Source organism: Chrysemys picta, chromosome 2 (genome assembly GCF_011386835.1).
Source record: "Chrysemys picta bellii isolate R12L10 chromosome 2, ASM1138683v2, whole genome shotgun sequence".
Classification (NCBI taxonomy): Eukaryota; Metazoa; Chordata; order Testudines; family Emydidae; genus Chrysemys; species Chrysemys picta.
In genome coordinates, this window is record NC_088792.1 from 162,627,351 (window position 1) to 162,644,659 (window position 17,309).

Genomic DNA, 17,309 nt, shown 5'->3' on the forward strand with positions numbered 1-17,309 from the left:
CAGTGCTTTGAAAATGAAAGTTACTTTAGAAGTAGTAATTACACTGCCAGGGACTGGCTAGTGCATCTGTGAACCACTTCCCTCTATTAGATTATTAGCTGAGATAAATCTTACTTGAATTAAAATCGTTTTGATAAGCCAGTGGTTCTCAACCAGAAGTCTGGGGCCCCCTGGGAGACCACGAGCAGGTTTCGGGGGGGGCCGCCAAGCAGGGCTAGCATTAGACTTGTTGAGGCCCAGGGCAGAAAGTTGAAGCCCCACCACATGGGGCTGAAGCCTGGGACCCTGAATCCCGCCACCTGGGGCTGAAGCTGAAGCCTGGGCAAGTTAGCTTTGCGGGGCCCCGTGTGTGTGTGTCTCTGGGCAATTGTCCTGCTTGTTACCCCCTAACACCAGCCCTGGCTTTTATATGTAGAAAACCAGTTGTTGTGGCACAACTGGGCTGTGGAGTTTTATAGCATGTTCGGGGGAAGGGGGGGCTCATAAAGAAAAAGGTTGAGAACCCCGATATAGGCCTCAAATCCAGGATCAAAGCTCCATTGTGGTAGGTATGGACAGACAGGCATATCCCTTCTTCGGAGTTTAAAAGCTTTAGTTTGAGGAAAGGTGCAACTGGGGCGGTTGGAGGGGAAGCAAACTAAGGGAGGACAAAGTAATAGTGATACTGATGAATTTTAATGGAGACAAAATAAACAGATGATTTAGTTGGTGTTGGTCCTGCTTTGAGCAGGCGGTTGGACTAGATGACCTCCTGCGGTCCCTTCCAACCCTGCTATTCTATGAGTTGCAGCAATCTCAGGTCACCAGCTGGCCTTTTGGCAGAACTGCTTCTCTTCGGGGTAGATAGATTCCTGGGAGCCTGGTGAGGTCACAGCCTAGCAGTATGACATCAGCATCGTGCTGGCATGATACCGCGGGGCAGTATGTGGAGTCACTGCATGTCGGGGGGGCACACAGCACGGCACGCTGATGTCATGGCACAGCACATCACACTGCACCGCAGTGGGGTGATGGCACGGTGAGGTCACGGCAAGCCCTGGTGATGTCACTGCGCTGCGGGACCCTGCCCCTCCGTGGTGGGGCCCAGCGCTGGCATCGCCCCTTTATGGAAGGGAAGGGAAAACTCGCGGGAGCCCAGGCGAGAGTTTGGCGCGACTGCGCGGGAGGAAGATGGCGGCGGCAGCAGCAACAACGGCAGCGGCGCCGGGGCCGGCGCCGGAGGAAGGGGAGGTGGTGGGGGAGGCCGCGGCCGGGGACCCCCCGGGACCCCCTGAGCAGGGCGCCGGGGACTCCGAGACCGGGTGAGGCCGGTAGTGGATGGGGACCCCCGGTTACCCCGGGGGGGGGAGGAGGCGGGGCGCTGCCCCCCTGGAGCGGGCCCCCCCCGTTACCCCGGTTACCCCGGGGGGGGGGGAGGAGGCGGGGCGCTGCCCCCCTGGAGCGGGGCCCCCCCGTTACCCCGGTTACCCCGGGGGGGGAGGAGGAGGCGGGGCGCTGCCCCCCTGGAGTGGGGCCCCCCCTGTTACCCCGGGGGCTTCTCACCCTCTCTCTCCTGTCCATGCAGGGGGGACACCAACCTGGTCGATGTCACCGCTGGCTTGGAGACCGAGTCCTCTAATGGGAAGGATCCCCTAGTACGTGAGTGCTGCTGTGCTGGGTCTCTGCAGGGCGGGCGGGCGGGCGGGCAGATCCGTGGGGTGCCGGCACCAAGTCCCCAGCCGTTTGGGGGAATCCCTGCGGGGCAGGGACCATTGTTTCATGTGTTTGTGCAGCAGCTGGCACAAGGAGAGTCTGATCCCTGATGGGCGCCTTTAGGCATTGCCACTTTACAAAGTAGGCGTAGCAGTGTGTTTCCTGTGGCACGGTGCTTCTGTGTACGCCCTGCAGCCTTGATCTGGCTCACTGTGCCAGAAAGCCTCTGTGTGTAACCTGTCAGACCATGCATATGGGCCACCTGTGCACTGATACCTATGCGCTACATTAGACTTTTCCCTGAGCTGTTTTCATTAACTCCAGTGGGGTTGCCCCACGAATGAACTGAATCAATTGTATGTAAAGCACAAAATATTTCCGTGGGCTGGACATAGGCCTGGCAGGTTGGGGAGTCATTAACACCTAGCAAAGGAGTAAAATTATACAACTGGTGTAAGGTCTGGCCTACCAAAGGAAAATTTGTATGTGTTTTTCTGTGTGGTTGCTCAGAATAAGAATAGAGAACTTAGTATGTGCCTGTGCCTTGTCTGTAGATAGGGCCGTACCAAATTCACGATCCATTTTGGTCAATTTCACAGTCATAGAATTTAAAAATCATAAATTTCATTATTTCAGCTATTTAAATCTGAAATTTCATGGTGGTGTAATTGTAGGGGTCCTGACCCAAAAAGGAGTTCCAGCGGGTGGGGATGTCACAAGGTTATTGTGGGGGGGTTGCGGTCGGTACTGCTAACCTTGCTTCTGTGCTGCTGGTGGTGGCAGTGCTGCCTTCGGAGCTGGGCAGCCAGAGAGCAGTGGCTGCTGACTGGGAGCCAAGCTCTGAAGGCACCCGCCAGCAGCAGTGCAGAAGTAAGGATGGCATGGTATGGTATTGCCACTTTACCTCTGCTCTGCTGCCTGCAGAGCTGGGCCCTCAGTCAGCAGCCGCCACTCTCCAGCCCACCCAGCTCTGAAAGCAGCAGCGCAGAAGTAAGGGTGGCAATACTGCGACCCCCTAAAATAACCGTGTGACCCCCCTGCAACTCCCTTTTGGGTCAGGATCCCCAATTTGAGAAACACTGGTCTTCCCTGTGAAATCTGTATAGTATAGGGTAAAAGCACACAAAAGACCAGATTTCACGGTCCGTGGCGCGTTTTTCATGGCCGTGAATTTGGTAGGGCCCTATCTATATTGTCCAATGTTGGCAGAGCCAGTGCAAAAAAATATTAAAAATGCCTGCAAACGTTTGTAGTGTAAATTTCCTCAGTGTGTGGCGCATTCTTATTTGGTAGCATCTTACAGTCTCTACCCAGATGTAAATGGATACACAAAGTGTCTGGTGGCAGAGAATCTTGCCCAATATATTTTCTCCGGTGGTCAAACCTAAAACTTGTTTTTTTAAATGTTCTTTTGATACTTAACAACAACAACAAAAGCTTAGTACACTTGGCCTGATTCACTTATTACTTTGGGAGGAAACAGTCATAAAGATGCTTGCAGAAAACGTTTTATATCTTTACTAGTATAATGGGCCTTTGTTCACTGATGATTAGCACAGGAGAAGGAGAAATATAATTAAAAATAGAAAATATTTTCCTTGAGGCATCAGTAAAATGTTACTAGTTAGCTATCAGCGGCCTGGCAAAGCATGAAATGCCAGAGGCCTTGAAAGACTAAAGTTACATATTGGCTCGGGTACAGCTGGATTCAGACTAGCGATGGAATGAAAATGCTGGAACTGTGAACAATGTAAAGAAATTCAGACAGAAATTTAAAAACGCTACTTTTTAAAAGTCATTGCTGTATATGAAAAATTAAACATGTACTCCTTGACTCCAGAGAGAGAGATTTTTCTCATTTGGGCTTTTATTCACCTCTAAATCTCCCCTCCTTTAACTTACCATACTATATTGCTCATCTATGCAAAAGCCAATTCTTGATTCAGCATCTAAAATTGTAACCTGATTCCATGGAGAAGCTTGTGTGGCTGTCTCTGTTGTCTGAAGCCATCCAATAGTTAAACCCATTCACAGCAGAGTTGTCCCTCAACTATTGGCATTTTGAAGAAATGAGGAGAAATCTTTTGATCCTTTTAATTTTAGCAATCTCTACAGGGGACTGTAATGAACAAAACGTGACTTGATTGACATGGGATTGTTCTTGGCGCTCTGTTTAATCAGGTCCAGACCTGTTAATGCTGCTATGATTGCAGGAAGGTGCTGGGGACAGTTCTGAAGTCTTGGACACTCAGACGGGTTCAGTGGATGAAGAGAATGGGCGACAGCTTGGAGAGATAGAGCTGCAGTGCGGGATTTGTACAAAGTGGTTCACAGCGGACACCTTTGGCATTGATACTACGTATGTAATAACTCTCTTTAGTACTCTGCAGATAATCTGTTCTTTTCTTCATATCTCGGTACTTATGGCCCCCCAGCACCATAGTATTTTTGTATCTTCCAGAGTTTACTCTAAATTCTATTAAACTTCTCTGTAAAATAGTGGTTTGTTTTTTAAGAACAAACTCCAACCCAGGAACGGTATACTTGCTTGTGAAATGCTTCTGATTCCAGCTGAGGGAGGTCTCCAAAAAGCACAGTTAACTTAGAGCTAGGGTTGCTCAGGGCTAATTTTTGTATCTGTGCACTCACTAAAAATCAAGGAAATTCCCAGTTAAGACAAATATAACAACCATATGCACTCACAGATTCAAAAAGTTAAAAAGCTCAGTGAAGCAGAGCTAAGGAAAATACATACAGTAGAACCTCAGAGTTATGAACATCAGAGTTATGAACTGACCAGTCAACTACACGCCTCATTTGGAACCAGAAATATGCAATCAGGCAGCAGAGACCAAAAAGAAAAAGCAAATACTGTACAGAACCGTGTTAAATTATCCTTTTTTTAGTAGTTTGTGGGGTTTTTTTTTTAAATGATATGGCGAGGAAACTGTTTCTGTACTTTTAAATTTAAGATAGTTAAAAGCAGCATTTTTCTTCTGCAGTAAAGTTTAAAAGTTGTATTTAGTCAATGTTCAGTTGTAAACTTTTGAAAGAACAACCATAATGTTTTGTTAAGAGTTATGAACATTTCAGATTTATGAACAGTCACTATTCTCAAGGTGTTCATAACTCTGGGGTTCTGCTGTATGTCATTACATGAGATTCTGAACGTTTTTCTTACATCACAAAGGTGATGGAGTGAAGAATTTTCTTTATTAAAAGATTCAGAACCTAAACTCAGTCAAATTCAATACATTTTGAAACAATGCTGCCAGGTAGAGGAAGTGCTAAATCTAAGTTTTGTTTTGTTTAAACAAAAATGGAAATATTTAGAATGTAAATTCCCTGGGGAAAAGACCTTGTCTTCCTATTTTGTTTGTGTAGAGTCTAGCACACTGAGAGCTATGTAAACAATAATAAAACAGTTTTACATAACACAAAGTGTTTATATTTTTCTTTCAGTTCAATGAAAAATCTTTGTTTGCATTTAGACATTTTCCTGAAGTATTTGCAGCCTTGGGCTACTGCATGAGACAAATGTGAAACTGACTTAAAAAGGGGTTGGGGGAGGGAGGAGAGAGTTGGCTAGTTTATATTTGCTGACTGAAGAGCAAAAAAGTAAAGGGACACTGAAATTGGAAAGTAAGTTCAATTTGATATTTGAGGTGTCTAAGGAATCTTCTTTTTAAAGGTAACTTTAATGTGTGTGAAATAAAAATTAGTTTTAAAATGAACTTGGTTAGTGTGTTATGGGGAAGTTTTCTATAGCTATAGATGTACCTTGGCTAATCCATGCTTCATTGTTAAAGGCCCCAGAGTTGCTTTCAGCTTACCTTGGTGGCCGAATTTCAGGACTGCTTCTTAAAACAGAAAAATGACATTTAGTCCACATTCACGTTTTCCAGAATTTAATAGTTTTCATTGTTGTTGACACTGAGTTACCAAATCTGATGAAAGCATCGGTGAATGTGCGTGGGGGAATTTTTTTAATGAAGAAAGAGAGTAATCATTTTCTTTTTCTGGTGTAATGGAAAAGCTGTGGATAGAGTCAAATGATTTTGCTGTTTCACAGATCATGTCTGCCTTTCATGACCAACTACAGTTTCCATTGCAATGTCTGTCATCACAGCGGGAACACATACTTTCTAAGAAAACAAGCAAGTAAGTAAAAACAAACACTTACTGCAAAAGCTTGATTTTCTTTCCCTCTTTGAATCTTTGTTGGGGATGGAATGGTCCTGTGTGACCTTTGTCCTATAGCTGGTTAAAGTCTGTCTGTGGGTCTGGTGAAGATTTGCGGTGCTGATTGCAACACAACCTGCTGGAGGATGCCACTGTGCAAATGAATTTCTTAGGTTGGTAGAATTCTTGCCTTCAGCCAAGGTTCCTTTTTTTATGAGCACATAACTCACTCTAGCATCCCCATTTCCAAAATTCAGGATATTGTAGATGTGAAGCCAACTAATGGAAGTTCATCTAAGCTTAGATCTGCTGTGTTCTTAGTATTTACCAACCTTATTGTTATATATAAATACACTTGACCTTCATCATCAAGGATGTAACTGTAGTTTTGGTATATTTTTGTTTTGTTTTTAAGATCTGAAGGAAATGTGCCTTAGTGCTCTGGCCAACTTGACGTGGCAGTCAAGGACACAAGATGAGCACCCAAAAACTATGTTCTCAAAAGACAAGGTACAGATATGATTAGACAGTTACATCTGAACGTGAGTTATGACTTGACAGAAAGGGAATTGCCTAGATCCACAAGTTCAGACAAAAATTGACAGTATGAGCTGTCAGTTTCACCAGCTCTGATAGGTCAATTATAATGTGTATGATCTGGAGTTAAAAGAGATGTTGGCTTAATAAAGTAATTTTAACTCTTATCATATAACTGTTTTAAGGCCTCATTTTATTAACTCTTTTTTTTTTAAATAGGATATTATACCATTTATTGACAAGTACTGGGAGTGTATGACAACTAGACAGAGACCTGGAAAAATGACTTGGCCAAATAACATTGTAAAAACAATGGTAAGCAACAAAAAATTTAAATTTGCAGAGGATCTTTGTTAATGATCGAGCTGCTTTCTGATAGTCTTGTTTGATAATAATTAGAATTGAACTAGAAAAATAGTTCAGACATTAATACTGTCTCTATGACTTCTTACTTTTGTGGTGTGTATCTACTGTAAATTTTACACAGTTATTCTTGGGCATGACTTGGTCTTCTGAAGGTGTTTCTAACTCCCATATTTCAGTGTAAAGAAAGGGATGTGTTCTTGGTGAAAGAGCATCCAGACCCAGGTAGTAAAGATCCAGAGGACGATTATCCAAAGTTTGGGCTACTAGATCAGGTATGTGATTGAGGCAGGGGGAAAGTTCTCCCTTCTGCACCATGGTTCTCATGACTCGATGTAACTAATATTAAGAGCATTTGGACTTCATATTGCATTGTTGAAGATTGTGGTACATGAATGTGCATTGAATGAAAGGTGTGTTTATAAACGTAACTATGCATATTTAAGTACACACATTTGGAATGTATGCATGTTGCCTGCTGTTTGACAATGTATTTACAATAAGAAACTGGAGACCCACCAGGAATTTAATTCCAGGGACCTAGTTAACTTTTCTGATACAGATTCCAATTGTTTGTCCTCTTTAGCACATTCTGTGTAGTTGTGCTGTGCTGCTGTTCCAACTCTGCTGGAGAAACATTCAAGTCGAAAGAATATGGGAATGTTGGGAGTTCCACCCATCAGCTGCCTGGCCAATCTCAGTTGAATGATTTGGCAATAATTCCGGAAAGGATGCGTGATAGTCTACTATTGTTGAGTGCTAATGCTTTATTTTCTAGTATGTGCAAGGGCTTTTAAAAGGTATCTCTGTTTTTATGGCTCTTGTTGCACTCTCTGATGGCATCAAAACTACCCATTCTTAATGCTGTTCTGGTAACGTTATGGTGTAACTGAAACAGAGTCCTGCCTTTAGCAGTGGAGACTATCCTGTTGTTCTCCTCATCCTTTTTGTTGTGACTCACTCAAAATGCATGCAGGAATCTTGCCTCCATTTTTAAAAGGTATGACCCTCAACCAGCATGTGTCTAGGATATAGGAAGGCTTAAAATCTCTACTAACTTATGCCTAGCTGTTTATATGACATACATGGTGCACAATCCCAGAGATTGGTAACTTCTGATGCTATGTGACTGTTTCTTAGCACAAATAAAAATGGCAAGAGCTTGACCCTGTGTAGTTTGGGTCCTTTTTTTAGAACTAGAAAAAACATAATCATCCCAGGGTATTAGATGTAAGACTTCTGCTCTGAACTTGTTGTTTTATGCCGTGCTGCTAAAGTTTCAGTAGCACTTCAATTCTTGGAAATCCTCAAGAGCAAAAACTTCTTGCTCAGACTTTGAACCAGACACATGCTCTCAGAACAAGTGGTAAGTACTAACCTGCCCATAAATCTGTAATATTGTTAAACTGAGTTTTTCTTTTTCAGGACCTTGCTAATATTGGTCCAGCATACGATAACCAGAAGCAGAGCAGTGCTGTATCTACTAGTGGAAGCTTAAATGGCAAGTTCTTTAATTTTACTAAAAGAAAATGTGCTAAATAGTTCACATTTTCTCAAAGTCCTACAGCTGAACACATCCTCTATTATATTAACTTTAACATTTACAGCTTAATAAAAATTAAACACCTATTAGCCTGTATGCAAATAGTCTCGTAACTGCTATTTCCAGAATTTATTGAGCCAATTTAAATCTGTCTTGTTTTTCTGTAGTGATATAAATTAATCTTTACCCTATCACAAATGATCACACTTTTAGACAGCTGGTCATACCATAGTAGTACACATGTGCTTGCAAGACAGCTGTTTTAAAAACTGATATCTTCACTGAAAACAAAGTTTGCCTTCCTCTTTCCCTGTCCAACCCCAAAATGTTGATTTTTAATTATGACAGAACATTATCCTGCGAACTTCCAATTTTCCTCATTCTGAGATTTCAAGAGCACTTGGGAAGCTTTATTCAATTATACATTTCCATGTAATGCTCACTTGCAGCTTAGTGTTCTCCCTCTTAAAGGAATGACCATGCTGATGGAGTAATCTCTTCAGCTCTGTCCATGCTATGAGCTAGAGGAGTGATCGCCCGCTTGCCAACATGTACTTGTGGCTGCAGCAGCATGGCTCAGCTGTTCACCGGGTTCAGGTGGGTTTGTATTCCACTGCTGCGTCCCATGTTGCCACGGCTACACAACTATTTATACCCACGCTAGCTCTCCTCCAGCTAGCGTGAGAAAGTCTGCAAGCTGGGAGTCACTCCCCTTGCTCAAAGTGCAAACATAGCGTTCATGTGTGAGGCAAACGTTTTACTGGTACCTAATATAAACTATCCACAAAAAATTGCTGGTTGTGCATGGTGTTAAACCATTTTTCAGTAACCCTACAACCCTGCATTATCTAGTGCCTAACCTGAAGTGGTTTTCTTAAAAAATTTTGCACCTGTCCATCATTGCAGATCTCTAAAGTGTATATTGTCTCCATTTCATGCACTGGTTATGTTTTCCTTTAGTCATTAAAATTTGACAAATACATGGTGCCACTTCTGTCCTTACAGGTGGAGCCTCTTTGGGAGGTGAATATTTACCTTTCAGCTTCTAAAACTTAAGTATTGTTGTGGTTTGGAAAAGCTTTTTGCTCAATTGTCTTAGAAGCTAAAGTGAATTAAAAATCTAAAGCGTGTCCTAAAAATGATTGCAGTAATATTTAATATGAAACAGTAATTCCAGTTTTTAATGTTTAGCAGTTAGAAGCTGTTAAATTGTCATATTCTGCCTCACATGACTGATACAAAGTTTCCCTTTCACTTTAATTTGTTCTCTCGTGTAGGATTCAATTTCAGTTACATAGTGAACTTCAGTTTAGTATCAAATAACTGGCTTCTGAAGAATTGGTGTATTAAACACAAGCACAAAATGTACACTGTGCTATTGATCAGGTAAAATTCAGACATGCTGGGGTAGCTTTAGTTTTGCGATTTATAAATCTACTATGACAAACTACGGTGTTAGTAATCTGCAGTATAGATACAAACAAGTGCAGTTTAGATCAGTTCATGTTTGTGCAGAATATGATATCCCTCCAAGGTCTCTATCCCTTACACTGCAACAGGTATGCTAATAATTTAAAAGCTTGCTACTTTTTAGTTACAGTACACTACGCAGTTGTTAAAGGTGTTTCACTGCAGTACAGCAAAATTGTGTATTCTTTCATTTTTAGGTCGGTAATGTAAGTAAGCTATATTTTTCCTCAGGGGGATGTGATGTATTTTATCACTTTAGATAATAATATATTCAATACAGGTTCAAAATAATTTGGTTTATCAAATACATTAAAGGAGTTAGACACTAATTTGGCATAATTCTGGTATTAGATGTTCAATGTTTTGTCTTACCCTGCAGTTTGATGAAGCTAGTGTTGAAGGCATTAATATTATCATGAAATGCCTTGCTCTTAATATTTACATTGCAAAAAATAACAATTTTGGAAACACTGCAGAGGAACACCTTTTATTGCTTTTTATTTTCCCCATTTTGGTGTATTTCATTTTATATATTGAACTTAATGTTAAGTGCTTACTGCTGAAGCAGATATTATGTGTCAAAGTGTATCGCAAGCATATTGTAAATCATTGAGACAACTGACAGTCTGCTTAAAATGGGAAAAAGTTGACTTTGGGAGCGGGGTTACTTCTGCAAAAACAAATTAAATCTTTTGTTGTCCTTGTGTGTTTGGAACTTCCATGAAAGTGTGTCAACATTTTCTCTCAAACTAAATATACAAATGATACCATTTGAAAAGAAAACTATGAGCAAATAAAGATTTATAATTCATGTAATAAAATTGTTGAGTTTCCTCCTGTTAAGTGAGTTTTGATAAACTGACTTTATTATCCACACATTTCTCTTAAAACTGATTAGAGACTGCAGATAAATTTTATCTTTTGCTAGATTAGTTTTCTCTGAATGGTGTCAATGTCAAACTTCTATATAAAAGTTTGTTTTTTGTTTAATTAAGCTATTTGATAGTGACACACATGGAGTTTCTGCTCTCACAGATTCCCTGTATCACCAACTATTGCATATAAAGCACTAGCTGATGTGGATTTGTGGTAATTTCTCTCCAAAGGGGGCATTCCAGCAGGAGGTAGTGGGAAAGGAAGAGGAGCAAAACGCAAACAGCAAGATGGAGGGACTACAGGAACAGCCAAGAAAACCAGAAGGTAAATGAAAGACACAGGCTAAGTGAAGTAACTTAACAGTGGCAGATGGACAAAGTACAGGAAAATATAGGGAACACTCTTGTATCGGCCAGGGTTATGAGGATGGTCTTTCTTAACGACAGAATAAGTGCCTCCCATCTTTGACGCAGTTCTGCACATGCTATTTGGAAATTAAGAGGGTGCAACCTTGTTATAAACTTTAATCTCCCACAATTCAAACTAACATCTTGATATAATCTGTCCTCACATTAAACTATAGACCATTATATAATACAAACTTCCTGTATGTGACTATACCTGTTTTAGAAACTGTCACTTTGAGCACCACTTAAGCTCGTCAGAGGTGGGATGCTGTAGTCATCTGCATGTCTTTGTAAAAGGCAGTGAAGGAGGAAGTATTTGAAGGGTGGCTTTGCTTAAGGAAATGGTTAGAATGTTGTTCGTGTCTCTAGCAGTTTATGGGTGTGTGGTTCCTGGCAATTATGCTGAAGTAAATGCTAACATTTTCCCTTGTGCTTCTTCCAGTGACCCTTTGTTTTCTGCTCAGCGCCTGCCACCTCATGGTTACCCTCTGGAGCACCCCTTTAATAAAGATGGATATCGTTACATTCTGGCTGAGCCTGACCCCCATGCACCTGACCCAGAGAAACTGGAGCTAGACTGTTGGGCAGGAAAACCTATTCCTGGAGATCTCTACAGAGCATGCCTATATGAACGAGTCCTCCTAGCATTGCATGACCGAGGTAAGCTGGATAGCCAGCTCCCCATATGGGGGATCTTCTCTGTAACCTCACTGTCTCAATTAGTAAAGCTTCAAAACATAATTGTGCTGGGAAACAGACATAGATGTTAAATTGAGCATCGCAACCTTTGATCAGTTCACTCACCCGCTTGTTAATCACAAATTGCATCTGTCTTTCTAACTACTTTAGCACCTCAGCTAAAGATCTCTGATGACAGACTGACCGTTATCGGAGAGAAAGGATACTCCATGGTACGAGCCTCGCATGGGGTGCGGAAGGGAGACTGGTACTTTGAGATATCTGTGGATGAGATGCCTCCAGACACAGCTGCCAGACTTGGCTGGTCGCAGCCACTAGGTAAAGTAATTGCTGAAGACCCCTTAAGAAAGCAAAGCTGCTTGCTCCGGTTTTCATTCCCTGCATTTTGGGTAGCTCAGATCACTCAACAACAAGCCCCAGTACTAACTCTAGAGAGGAAATCGATGTTGATTGGTTATGGAAGTGCTAGAACCCTTAAGTGTATTTTTCTGAGAATGATTGGAGCAGGACTGCTGCAAACCCTTTGGAATATTGTGTAGTGAGTCATAGTGCCCGAGTGCCTAGTTTTCTGCTTGAGTACAGATTAGTCCTGCAGACTGTTGGCTTCACTGTTGCTTGCTTGGCCTCGCTAATCACTTTAGGGTTTATTAACTCTTTCTAGTCCAGTTCAACAGTCCGTGCCGTAATTTTAAGAGCCAACAGCAGGTGTGTCATGAATATTTATGAAGTAAATATTTTCAGTATTAAGTGGAAAACTTTGCACTGAAACACACAGAAATATGTAGCCTGGAAGGAAAAATCCCTGTTTCATGTACAATTAGATGTTAGTGCCTGGTAAACCTAGCTGCTTTTAGAAACAGTACATTCATGCAAGGTCCTGAAGAAAAGGATCTCATGCTTCCCGGTCTGACATCTGGTTTTCTACAGGGAACCTGCAGGCTCCCCTAGGCTATGACAAGTTCAGTTACTCCTGGCGCAGCAAGAAAGGAACAAAGTTTCATCAGTCCATAGGCAAACACTATTCAGCTGGCTATGGGCAAGGAGATGTACTGGGTTTTTATATCAGTCTTCCTGAAGATACAGAGACAGCAAAGTCACTGCCTGATACCTATAAAGATAAGGTAAGCTGGATTCCTCTAGGCTGTGCCTAGCTGGTCTCAATTTGTTTAACCATACCAGACCTTGGCTGTGATAAACAGGGCTCCACACTTGAAGGTGTAGTAGCCCAGGCTCTGTGATGAACTGGAGTCCCTCTAACTGAATGGGAGGCAAATAATGATTTGTTAACTCTTACCACTGACTAAGGAAGTAGCATGGTGTGATGGTCTAGAGGGCTAGTCTTAAAAGCCCCAAATGCCTTATGTAAACAACAGTCCTTACCTGAATTCCAGACACTACAAGCGAGGGTCAGATGAGCAAGAGACAGGGAGAGGAAGAGCGGGACTACCTCCCGGTTATTCAGTAAGGCACATCCATGTCTTGGTTCCGTGAATGTGCCAATCAATAGAAATGCTGCAGATGGGACTAGTTCAGAATTCCATACTTAATGGAGCCTCATTTGTCATTGGTGACCAGACATTGATATATCTGGGTCTCCAGTCATTAGGGGCTTGTGTACTAACCAGTCCTATCGCATCTGGTTACCATTAACTATATTACAAAAAGTAATGGCGTGAATGTCTTGCAGCCTGGCTCTGTTGCTTACCTTTTTTAGGCTTTGATCAAGTTCAAAAGCTACTTGTATTTTGAAGAGAAGGATTTTGTGGATAAAGCAGAGAAGAGCCTAAAGCAAACTCCTGGAAGCCAAGTAAGTTGGATGTCAGGAGTGGGGTGGAAACTTGAGACCAGACACTTTAGAAATCCATAGAAAACGCTAGAGCACCACAAATCTATTGAACAGGTTCACTCTACATTCCTTTATAGATTTTCACTTAAGATTCTTGGTGTTCATTTATTTGAATCTTATCACACCCTTTTACAAGGATGTCAAATTGGATGGTCTCTGTTAGGCTTATACAGACTTGACTAAGCAAGTAATGCAGCTTGGGTTACACCTTCTTTGACCTGTAATAAAACACTGCAGCTAGTTACATTTTGTGGAATGCAAGACCTTAAAGACTGACTTATTTTTCAGTTACAAATGCACGAGGCATCTTGCAAAATGAAGTAGAGAGATAGTTGCTAACAGAGCATAAAGCCTAAGTCAACAAATTGGGGGATGGGGAATGAGAGGAGGGTGGCTACAAATAATGTAGGGCTAGTCAGTAAAGCATGAACGCGCTTTGATTCAGTTACTGTTTCTGTTTTGCAGATAATCTTCTATAAAAATGGTGTCAGCCAAGGAGTTGCCTTTAAAGAGATTTTTGAAGGCGTTTATTTCCCTGCCATTTCTTTGTATAAGGGCTGCACGGTAAGTACATACTGAGGCAAACGTACAGCTGGTGGTGCTTGGGGGACAGGATGTGTGTTGTTTGTGTTGGGATAGTGCAGAGGTGGAGCAGAACCCCATTGCACTAGTCAATGTGCAACCACAACACAAAGGGTCCCTGCCAGCGTACCATCTAAATGTGCAGTGGGGGAGGAGTCTAACAGAACTAAGCTTATTCCAATGATGTGGGCCTAGTGCTTTCTGAATACTATTGCAATAGCTCATCTGCCTACTGTGGGCTGCAAGTAGATGTATAAAGAGACTCCACTTGAAGCTACTCTTAACTTTAGTTCTGTTGTATCACTAGTCTCCATAAAGCTGAGGCAAAGCTCTTACCTGTGGTGGATGAGATCATAGCTTTCCATATCACCTAAAACCACCCAGCCTGTTAAATGCTGAGTGAGCAATTTCCCATGCTTTGTGTCGTGCATGTCCATCTGATGCGAAATAGATCTACTTCCCTGTCACAGGTTTCAGTAAACTTTGGACCATACTTCAAATACCCTCCAAGAGACATCACTTACCGCCCCGTAAGTACTAGTTCATAACTACATTCGCTTTTTCTTGTATCTCCATTCTATCAACAAAAGAAAGTTCAAGATTGAGTGGACCACTCAATCACTTGGTTCTCTTTTGGAGGGTGGCAAGGAGAACCTAATCTGACTGTATAAAGAGGCATTAATAGTAACTTTCTGCTAACTTCGTTAGGACAGCTGCCTTGCCAAGGTGTGTGTTTGAGCAACATTTTGAGGGGAAAAATAGACTAGGTTTTAAAAGTCCAAAAGCACCATCTTGGCAGGATCTGTCAAGTACCTCAAGCTAACTATTTCCCTGTAGTTTACATGTGCAACTTTAGACTATGTTTTTATCCCATGATGTACTTGAAGTGCAGTTCCTAAAGCAAGGCACTCTTTACCTCCAATATATTTACCAGAAGTAAAATTAGAGGGAAAAATCTCAAATCAAGTGGCAGTCTTAAAATCTTTCCCATTACCCTGTATTGCAGACTCTTGCTTCTGACTCTATTGAGAGCAAGTTAGAAAAATTCAAAGAGGGATTGGACATTTGTTTGGCTAACATGAATTACTTACTGTTTGAACTGGAGTATATCTTTCAAAAAACATGCTTAGAGGTCACATTATCCCACATCTGCCTCCAGTCCCTTATATTGAAACATCTAGACTAAACTGGCCTAGGAATTGCCAGACTGGATCAGACCTATGTCTTCAAATATTAAGGTTGCATCTAAAAATATTGGAGAGGGTAGAAAGAAGCATTTTGCCTCTGAAGCATCGCCTTAGACTGCGTCAACTCCAGTGTTCCATCTGTGAACGTATGACCCCAGTCACAAATGGAAGTTATTGCATCAGGTATTCCTTGAACTTTCCTTTGTCCACCAGCTCTCTACTTTGAAAAGGGCGTACGCTTGCCAACCATATTGTGTGGTGGGGGATTTAAGTGTTTTTTTCTAATAAATCATCTTAAGAGTTCCTTAGACCAATTCCTTAACAGGTATTAAAATAGAGGGATGAGCTGGATTAGAGTGGATGAAAGCCCTGTATGTGCATTTCATTGCTTAGTGTAAGACTCTGGTAGTTTAAGGATTATTGCCTTTTCCATAGGGTATATTCTAGCAGAAAACATTCCTTGAAGGCAGTTTTGCCCATTGCTATATACACGAAGACTTGTGTGACAGAAGTAAGGTGACTTTATACTGAAGTTAACCCATTTCCCATCAGAGAAGTGATAGAAAACAGCACAGTGCCAAGCTGTGCTCTGCACCCCAAGCAGGACTGCTGTAACCTCTCCTCTTCCCCTTCCCAACAGATGAGCGACATGGGCTGGGGTGCTGTTGTAGAGCACACATTGGCAGATGTCTTGTATCATGTGGAGACAGAAGTTGATGGAAGACGAAGCCCACCGTGGGAGCCCTAGAGGAGATGCTGTATATACCGATATCTTAAACACTGGACAAACATGGTTTATTTCTAGAGAATTGCAACATCAGTTTCTGAACCATCACTACTTTGTAAAGAATAAACCACGCTCAGCTGCTACCTAACTGGCAGGTATTTATAGAGGGTTGAGGGCTTGGGTTATTGGTAGTGTTAGGTGTACACTATATTTTAAAAACCCAACCTCTGCCACCAGGCCAGTGACTTGTTACATGTATTGTGCTACTCAGTGGTGTCTTCTGGAGTTTTCAGCTAACTGTATTTTTAACAAGTTACTGGAGTGAGTATTTGATCATATCACAACTTCATTTAATATCTAGCTTAGTCACTGCACCAGGAGTGGGCAATAGCCATACAGCCCTGCTTCATCATACATTTCGGTTGAGCAGTTGTAGCCAAATACCTTAACACAGGTTAGTATAAGCAGCTGTGTTGAAGGATTTTTAAAACTGTAAACAGCTTCCATACAAAAGGGATCTTGCTGTACCCAAAGTACTATGTAAAACTGAAGTTATGGGGGAGAGATTGTGATTTTTATATTAACTGGCAACCAGTTTAAAATAAAACCTTTCCCCAAACTTGTTACAGCTTTTGTCTGTTTTATGGCTAAAGTCTTAAGAGCCTTGATCTGGCACACCACCTACGCTAGGGAGGTTTGTGATGTGCTCTTAGCTTGACCCCCCTTTCTCCAGGCATTGTAGGAAACAGTGCAACATCCTTGTCCTGTGTAGGAGTCAGAGTGTACTTCCAGCTGAGTTTAAATGCATACTGCAGGGGCTATTCACTAGCACTGTGACCACCTGATGTAAGTTAAGGTTTGACTTGCAGAGACCAACAGCTGTAAGCTACTTTTCAGGCCTTAGGGCCTGAAAAGGTTTATTTTGTTGTGGGTAGGTGTAGAGAGCGCAAGCCGAATTAAGATTAAATTCCAGGGGCCAGGCTTTTAAGCATACTATCTTGTACAGCCTCAACAATTTAGATAAGTTACTTATCCAGTGCCTGTGAACCACTACCTTATCCTGGAGGAGTATGTCTCTAATCACAGTGGTTTGTCTCTTTGCCACACAGCAGTTGTCTTACAATATATGTTCTGCTACAAGTCTTCTTCCCACTCACAGGTTTCTTACAGATAACACTACTAAGAATGGAGAGTAAGG

The 17,309-nt window shown here is 42.0% G+C and overlaps 1 protein-coding gene across 6 annotated transcripts; it reads left to right on the top strand.

The window, feature by feature from the left end:
* Window positions 1-1,139: 1,139 nt before the first annotated feature.
* Window positions 1,140-16,733, top strand: ASH2L (ASH2 like, histone lysine methyltransferase complex subunit). 6 transcript variants are annotated; one of them, XR_010598649.1, is made up of 17 exons: window positions 1,140-1,301; window positions 1,565-1,634; window positions 3,906-4,051; window positions 5,765-5,853; window positions 6,290-6,384; window positions 6,631-6,726; window positions 6,954-7,049; window positions 8,200-8,275; window positions 9,323-9,340; window positions 10,894-10,987; window positions 11,513-11,730; window positions 11,920-12,087; window positions 12,697-12,890; window positions 13,457-13,576; window positions 14,081-14,179; window positions 14,668-14,727; window positions 16,025-16,254. XR_010598649.1 is itself a non-coding variant. In XM_065584643.1 (17 exons), the coding sequence occupies exons 1-17, from the start codon at window positions 1,171-1,173 to the stop codon at window positions 16,130-16,132; spliced, it is 1,851 nt and encodes a 616-aa protein (XP_065440715.1). In that variant the 5' UTR covers window positions 1,140-1,170; the 3' UTR covers window positions 16,133-16,733. The 6 variants fall into 6 exon arrangements, 5 of the variants coding, with proteins under 5 accessions (XP_065440715.1, XP_065440717.1, XP_065440716.1 ...); XM_065584643.1 differs by having other exon boundaries at window positions 13,484-13,576; window positions 16,025-16,733; XM_065584645.1 differs by lacking the exon at window positions 13,457-13,576 and having other exon boundaries at window positions 16,025-16,733.
* The last annotated feature ends 576 nt before the right edge of the window (window positions 16,734-17,309 follow it).

What these genes read in the sequence shown, in the direction of transcription:
- ASH2L (XM_065584643.1), top strand. Translation starts at nt 1,171, where the DNA reads ATGGCGGCGGCAGCAGCAACAACGGCAGCGGCGCCGGGGCCGGCGCCG. An exon ending in CTATGTTCTCAAAAGACAAG is followed by an intron (nt 6,385 to 6,630) that starts GTACAGATATGA and finishes TTTTTTAAATAG; the next exon opens with GATATTATACCATTTATTGA. An exon ending in TGGCTGGTCGCAGCCACTAG is followed by an intron (nt 12,088 to 12,696) that starts GTAAAGTAATTG and finishes GGTTTTCTACAG; the next exon opens with GGAACCTGCAGGCTCCCCTA.